The 8,562-nt window shown below is 32.7% G+C and overlaps 1 protein-coding gene across 1 annotated transcript; it reads right to left on the reverse strand.

Moving 5' to 3' along the window:
• Positions 1 to 2,204: 2,204 nt before the first annotated feature.
• Positions 2,205 to 3,693, reverse strand: LOC127105620 (putative expansin-B2). The gene is made up of 4 exons (XM_051042810.1): positions 3,504 to 3,693; positions 3,188 to 3,300; positions 2,736 to 2,920; positions 2,205 to 2,664 (listed from the first exon to the last, which is right to left on the reverse strand). The coding sequence occupies exons 1-4, from the start codon at positions 3,679 to 3,681 to the stop codon at positions 2,343 to 2,345; spliced, it is 798 nt and encodes a 265-aa protein (XP_050898767.1). The 5' UTR covers positions 3,682 to 3,693; the 3' UTR covers positions 2,205 to 2,342.
• Positions 3,694 to 8,562: the final 4,869 nt, after the last annotated feature.

Raw genomic sequence — 8,562 nt, forward strand, 5'->3', positions numbered from 1 at the left:
GCTATGGTCCTATTGTGGTAATTCAAGAGCGAGTAGTTGGTTCCAAATAGGAATCGGTGAAGCGTTACCTATGATGATGGGAACAATTTGATGTGCTCTGGTCTTATGATGGGGATTTATGAGCGAGATGAACCTGAGTGTTCATAAATCGTACCACATGCATAATGAGTCAGTTGTAGAGTATATTGCATACATGTTTTCTTGCATATGTAGTTGATTGTTCATAATATTGTTGATTGGTTGTGAATATGAGCATGTCGTTATGAATGGGTGTGAGTCTATGTTGTTGTTAATTGTGTAATGAATGTATTTACACTGTTTATATTTAATATTGTTTCTCACCCCATTTGCTTCATGTTGTCCACCATGAACATCTTGTAGATACCCAAGCGTGATCTTTGTTGCTGTGTGTTGGAAAGTGACTTGTTGGAGCTAATCTTCGCTTTTATTTATTTGCTTTTTAATACATTAGTGGTTTACTGATCTGATTGTGTAACATCAGGGACGAGAGTCATTATGTTTTTGAAGTTGATGTTGTTTTTGTCGTTTTGGAGTTTATAACTTATTTAGGAAGTTGTTATAAAAATGTTTTTTCCCTGCATTGTTTCAAATGACTTGATAAGTTTTGGAAGTATTTTCATTTGGTGACACCTTAAATTCTCATGTAATGCTTTATTTATAAGTTTTTGGGGCTTAGAATGTTACATGGTCAATCTCTCTTTAGTGATACCGTGTCACATCCGACAAAACACTTCTCTCTATTTGATAATGCATCATACCAATCCTATAAGCCAATTACTTCTCTTTATTTGATTCCATTTTAACACTAAGTACTTAGTTATGAGGTTTATAGTGATATGCCACCGTGTGGGTGGAAGAAAAAAGTAGAGTGACCTTAGTTCATTAAGTTTTCCTTGTCCTCGTGTACCTTTTACTCAGTCTAAACACGTGCGTTACTCATTAGGAGTACTTCCCCACTTATATTAGATTTGTCGGATCCTACCTATTTGTTGGCAACATAATCTCAACGTTAAAACCCCCAACGTTTAATCTTCCCCGTATTGGTCTAGGTTACTTCTTAATAGTATCATCTTCAACACAAGACACAATAATTGATATCCAAAGGCCATCATCAAATATATTCATATCTCGATTTCATCACATCACTTTTACATCATCTTTATTTACTTTATAACATCACCATCACTTTATATATATATATATATATAATATATATATATATATATATATATATATATATATATATATATATAATATATATATATATTATATATATATATATATATGAGAGAGAGATAAATGTGCGTGTCATGTTTTTTCACCACATCCATCTGATCAACATCAACCGCTATAATCTAATAACTAAAACTCCCCTTTTCAAATTTTAACAAAACAAATTCAAATTCCTAACTCCTACAAAAACCACACACTTTCGTCTTTCTCAAATTTTCACTCTTATTTATGAATCATCTCTCTCTCAATTCCCAAACATTTTGTTTAAAGCCTAAAAATTAATCTACGCAAATGCCTTGTTACAATATATCATCTCGAAAGAACGCTAAGATTGTTCATGAAATAAATGATGCAACCTTTAGTTTGAATGAAGTGTTTGTCAATAGTGACATTTTCCATCACTTCACCTTTGTTTTATACAAAAAAAACTTCGACACCGAAAGCGGTTTCATCTTCAATGTTGATGAATAAAACTTGGATTTTTAGGATGATGTAAGAAGATCCATAACAAAGTATATTTTAAAGAAAATTTGCAAGCACCCCGTGCACTTTAACTCACAACTTGTAAATGAATTTTATGCTAATCAGCCTAATCCGATCAATGCGTGGAAGAATTTGTAGTGAATAGAATGAGAGTCAAATACTCATAGGTCATTATTTACTTGCATTTTGACATTGAGGAAGGAGAGGACTACTCATCGTTGTTAAATATTATGGATGAGAATCACCTTAATACGATCATGGACTCCCTCCTTGTGCATTTTCGAAACAAAATGGATAGACAAAAATAGTTCGGAGAATAAAAAAGGTTACACAAGAACTTAACATTCTTGGGAATATAATAACTTATTCATCCAGGGAATATGATCATGGACTTTGTGTAAATTATTATGACAATCGTAATATTTTAAAAGGTCTTTCGTTCGTTCTTGGGAATATAATAACTTATTCATTCATTTTTTTTGCAATGTCATGTAACAACTAGATATAGACTTAGAATAACAAAACTAGAAGTTAACATAATCAATATTTCTCCCTAATATAATGCAAAATACAATACTTAAGATTAAGTTTTGTAATTATTTCTACTAGAAATTAACAAGTGACCGATAAACTTGACCAGGTTGCCAATTATTTGGAATCACATTCTCAGCTACAATAGTTTTCTCACTTCCATTTCCACTCTCTGTGAGTCTAATAGAAAATGGAGTTACCAACTGTGAACCTAAGTTCAAAGCCCATCTTGCACCCCATGATCGTCTCATTGAAAGCCATTCGTTTGATTGGGTTATTTCAACTTGTACAATATCACCAATTCCATTTGCATATTCTATTTCAGTAGCAAAATAGTATGGATTGGCTCCACTATCAATTATAAAAGCTATTGAATTTCCAAAAGAGCATGCAACCCTACAAGTCCAAAAACGATTCAGCAATTGAAAAGTAAATATAAACTTTATTTCATAATTTTAGAATATTACCTTCTATACTGAATATTAATTTTTCCAGCATTACGAAGATTATCATCCATGCCCGATCTTGCAATGGAACCAAAAGCGGTTCCACTTAAATCAAAATGAGTTGATTCTACACATTCAGGACATTCATCAGTTATCATCACCTTCACAGCATTTCCTGAACATGCACTATTTTCTGTGCATTTCACCTGAAAATTTAATGAGACATTTTATTGCAATATATTATTTTAATTAAGTTAAATATCTTGTAAGTAATTATATGATTTTTTTCATAATAGAAATAATATGTTAAAGGATTCATTAAATGTTTTTTTTATTGTAGCATAATTATAGTGACAAATCATATATTCTAGACAAAATTTTACAAGAAAATCTAGTAATATATTTTTATTTGACTTGTTTTAACAACAATATTATAAAACATAATTATATAGAAAATCAAGAGTTGCATGAACCTCATAACAAGCACCACATCCTACACCATTTTGAAAAAGAGATGGACCTCCAGCTGATATCATTTTAGAAAGTGGAGGTTTCTCTACACTATCAGTATAACCACAAGCACCACCTACAAAAAAATAAAATTATAAAATTATAAACTTACACTTTGGTCTAATAAAAATGTTAATACATAAATATTTATCAATATAATTTAAATATGAACAACAAATAGTTATATATCAGATTGAAAAATAAATCAAATACATTAATCTTTTATTATATTTCATTTCAAAAAGAGCATATGTTGTTATGCAATAATGGAATACATACCATCCGATCCAGCACCATTGGGAGGTCCATACCATGTAGCTATTGCCCCTTGCCATTGATTATTATCATTTTGAATTTGAGAAACATTAAACAATTTACGGTTGAGGCAGTAACAAGGGTTTACCATAAGAGAACAAACTCCTATAAGAAAAATCATACAACGAAGAACAATGTCCATGATGTGATTTCAAAAAAATAAATCAAAATAGAGATTGATTGATGATTTGTTCATGCAATTTGTTACTATGTGCATATATAGTAGTTCTAGTGAAGAAAATATTTTTATATATAGTAATCTTTTTAAATTTCTATTTTTCTAATGAATTCTATATCAAACATTTTGTATAACGTGCATAATCACATGCATTTTTTTTGAAAGAGATCGCATAAATTTTCGAAAATAATTGTATATATAGTAATCTTTTTAAATTTTCTATTTTTCTAAAGATATTAAAAAGATTTATATTTTCAAAACTTTATACTCTCTATTACATTCTAAACACTCCTTTATGCGGTGTGTTTTCAGTTTTTTTCTATTTCAAAAACTGGTTCTTTCTTATGAATTAGAGCTACTTGAGAATGTTGTCATACTTTCAAATTTCCACTATACATTTCTTATAATAGTTTTTTTCTTTATAAATTAGTAGTTCATTTTGATTTCTTTTCACTCTTTTTTTAATTTTTTTTTCAGATACGATTTAATTTATTCAAATATATTTCTTGTGCATTATTTAATATATTTTTTATTTTATTCAAATACCATTTAATTTTGATAGTGTATTATTTAATAATTTATGTTTATTATTATATTTGTTAGTAATTGAGTCTATTTCTTCAAAAATTATATACGCTAACTTATTCAAAAATGTAGTACTATACCAATACCCTTATAAAAAACAGAATATCTAGAATTTGTCATATGCTTTGTTGACCATACTTTTACCATGACTATGTTTGAATTTTTTTAAATAACCATTATTTTCAATTTTAATTTTTAAATAATCATTTTTTTTGAAAAAAAATCAAAATAACCAATATTTTTAACTGACGCGTCAGTTGAATTGACGCATCCAATTAAACTACATAGAAGGCGTCAAGGCTCTGGCCGCATGCATGCAAAACCAATGCATATAGGCGCCACATGCATTGGCGCATGCTTACACTACATAGTGTATGCGCCAATGCATGTGGCACCTACACCTGTAATTTTTTTTTAAAATTTAAATGTTAACTTTACAAATAAATAAATAAAAAATACTTAAAATAAAAATTATATTTATATTACAATAAAAAATTACACGGAATTAACAAGAAATTCAATGACCCGCCCGATTGAAACGCCCCCTGTTCCACATCCAGACGCTTTAGTCTGTCTTCGAGGTCTTCCACGATTTTCCTAAGGTGTTTGGGATCTTTGAGTGCTGACATGATCCAATGGTGGCTGGTGTGAAGGTTCGATGGAAGGTCCAGTGGTATTTGATAGATGTATCATCATTTGTTCCCAATAGCTGAGGGGATTCTCGCCAACAGCGCTTCCGTAATTGAGTTCGGTGTCCATGTTATTGTAGTTGGGTCGTTGTGGTTGGGTGAATTGTGGACGGTATGGTTGCCCGAATTGGGACATTGAATCAATTTGGAAACTAATCAATGGTTCCTGGGGTGTACTATAGTCAAACAATGGTTGGGTGTTGTGGCGATGGGATGTTTGAGTGGTCATTGGTGGGAGGCTACAATGGCATGAATTATATGAATCATTTGGGCTAGAGATTGTTGTGGTGGCTGTGTATGGTTGTTGGTGGGTAGGGTTTGATTCTTGGTTTTGAGGTTTGGTGTGTGGTATGAATGGGTTGCGAGGTTGGGTGTTTGGTTGTTAGGTGTATGTGGTAGTGTGATGATGTAAGGTTGATCGTTAGGTTTGTGTGGTTTGGCATTGTTCTTGGACGGGAACTTGTTGTTGGGCGTATGATGACGAAGTTAGTTATCGTGGATCAATCAAATACCTTGGCTCAAACACAAACGGTGGCATTCTAACCGACCTAAACCATGCCATATATTGTTGAGTTGGTCTAGCACCCCATATGAATGGTTCGTTTAAGATGTGTTATCGTCGATTCCTCCAATGATGACACATCTCTTTTGCGAAGTCCCTCCAGTCGAAATAATCTCATTGGGCATTGACTCTTTGTTGATGCCAATCTCTCAAACATGTCGGAGGTTATCGAATTTGTTGTTGCATGTCGAACTGCAGTTTTACCCGATCACTCTGGTGCATCTCCACACTAGTGAACCATATAATTGGTGTTTTTATTGTCCAAACTACATCATCATCATGGTTAACCTGATGATCAAGACCTAGACATGGCCTTCAGATAAACTGTACAAGAATATGACCTAATTAGATGATAAATAACTTGATAATTATTTTTTAATGAAAATATAGTTTTGTTGGAGTATTACATCGTCTGGTCCAATATGGTCCAATAGATTGCGATAGACTACTACAACGTGTTTCAGACACCCGTTGTAGTCCATCCATCTAACTAACCACCTAAGTCAAAAACATTTGAAAAAATATCAGTTAGAGTTAGTTGTAATATAAAGTCTAATAATTAGATGGTAAAGTTTTAAACTTACTTTGTTGCAAAGGGGAATATGAATGACTTCTCGTTTACCGGGGCGAGTGACATCATTCTTGACCAACCCCATGCTTGTAGCAAATATGCGCATGAATAAAACGTACAAGTATTTTTATTTATTTTTTGCATTTTTACACAACGCACTATATAGATGGGTCAAAACTGCTGAACCCCAACTATATGTGCCTACCTTATTTATGTTTCGTAACAACGGTAAATACATAATATTTACCGTATTACCTGTACTTTCGGGAAATAAAAAATTACCGAATAGAATCATAATATAACACCGAGCTGTAATTATTTTTTCATACTTGGTAGATTCTTCGGTCAATGTTATACTCGCATAATATTGTTTGAGATATTTTAAGTTAATACCTTGACCCCTAGCTTGACCAGAAGTCTCTCCCGTAGCTTGATCGTCGCACAAAGGGGCATCCAACAATTCATTGCAAATAGAGTTATCCTGGTTAACTCTACCATCGATACTTAGACCCAACAACATGTAGACGTCCTCAAGTGTGACGGTACACTCACCGAAAGGAAGGTGAAATGTGTAGGTCTCGGGTCTCCATCTCTCCAACAAAGCAAGAATAAATTTGTAGTCAACCGAGTACGAGACTATGTTAAGGAGATTACCAAAACTCCATCCTCGAATATATGGTTCTATCAAAGGATCGTGGGATACATATTCATGTACACGACATCGAAATCGTTTTGGGTCCTAATAAAACATAAGTAAGAAATAAAATAAGAATAAGTAATATACAATAAAAACATAAATAAGAAATAAATACGAAATAAATACAAAATAAGTAAGAAGAAGTAATAACATACAAATGTCGAGATATTGTCTATTGTTCCTCGATGTTCATCACCCATAGTCAAAACATAATGCTGCAGAGGTTGAGTGTTGTAGAGGTTGGGTGTGGTAAAGGTGGAGTGTTGTAGAGGTTGATTATTAGTGTTGCATATCTTGAGTCTTGTAAGTTATTGTCCTATTTATAGATGAGATAATGTTGCAGCATGTGAATAACTATGCAGCATGTGAAGTATGGGATAGGACGCATGTATGTGAGATAGGTGTAGGTGCCTAAGGGTAAGCACATGCTTTGTTTAAGACATGCATGGTCACATGCGCCAAGGCTAATGGCGCATGCATGCCTTTTTATGCATGCAAGGAAGAGGCGCATAAGGCTAGGGCGCATGCTTTGCTTTATGTGCCATTGGAAAGGGCGACTGCCTTGGATTATTAGGGCAGAGGCATATTCTTTGCAGGTACATGCTTGTAGTTTTAGGGAAGAGATTCTTAGTGCAGAGATTCTTCGCAGGTGCATGCTTTGTATTTTCTTGTTTCTACATGGATTCTTTGCATTGTATTGTCTTATCTTTATAGATTAATTGTGTGATCAGTACATACATCGTCTCCCCTATTTAACTGCATGCGAATAACAGATCAATGCGTCCACTATCAGTACCCATACAAATCAGTAGAAACACTAAAGTTACATTAAAAAAATGTCTTCCTTACCACATTACATGATCAGTTCCCATAACGAAGCTGAAATATTTGAGCATCAATTATTCGATTTTTGTTTTCGCCACACAGAAGTAACTCGGTTTATAATAATTCGACGATCAAATTTTTCACATCTGAAACAAAGAATATAAAAGAAATTACAGTGTAGTCATGTGGGTCAAATCATCTATAAAAATCTAGTGTAGTTTGCGGACAACCAGGTAAAGTTTTATTAGTTGAAGATTCAAGATAATGATGCATACACATATGTGTTTACCAGTGATTTCTGATAAACAACCGCTAGTCTTCCAAATTTATATATTTTTGGTAACTCACAGGATCAACTAGATTGATCCTAGGACATGTGTCTTAAGAATTATTATTACGGTGATTTGACTCATGGTTAAGTTTGTTTCTAATTTGTAGATGACGAAAAAGTGTGTAGACAACGATTCTAAGTGAAACTTGTGACTTTATGAACAAAGTAAATGATGATAACTTGGTATTAAAACGTTTCTTAAAGATAACGAAAAGATTAGGAAAGGAAAAATTAAATGACTCGAAGTAAATGCCTTAGGTTTTGAGAAAGTACTGAAAATGAATACTTGACGAAATGTAAATGCAGAAAGCAAAGTGATGATAAACTACTGAAAAGTAAAGGCAATTCGACAGATAAGAAGGCAGCAAAATAATTTAATTTAAACAATTGGTATGAAAAATATAACATGAACGAAACTTATGGTGTTCTTCATACATACATTTTCAGCGTAAAAACTCTTTTCTCTCGCTCCGGTACTTCGAGTGTATTTTGTGAATTTCTGTATATCTGTTTGAACACACCTTGAATCTAAAACTAAGATCCCTATTTATAGTAATTTGACCCTAACGGCCTTTACATATATGA

The sequence above is a fragment of the Lathyrus oleraceus genome, chromosome 7 (assembly GCF_024323335.1).
Source record: "Lathyrus oleraceus cultivar Zhongwan6 chromosome 7, CAAS_Psat_ZW6_1.0, whole genome shotgun sequence".
Taxonomy (NCBI): Eukaryota; Viridiplantae; Streptophyta; class Magnoliopsida; order Fabales; family Fabaceae; genus Lathyrus; species Lathyrus oleraceus.

Coding starts and splice junctions, on each gene's coding strand:
- LOC127105620 (XM_051042810.1), bottom strand. CDS start 3,681: ATGGACATTGTTCTTCGTTGTATGATTTTTCTTATAGGAGTTTGTTCT. Junction 3,301..3,503: donor CAATGGTGCTGGATCGGATG/GTATGTATTCCA, acceptor ATTTTTTTGTAG/GTGGTGCTTGTGGTTATACT. Junction 2,921..3,187: donor GATGTGGTGCTTGTTATGAG/GTTCATGCAACT, acceptor TTAAATTTTCAG/GTGAAATGCACAGAAAATAG.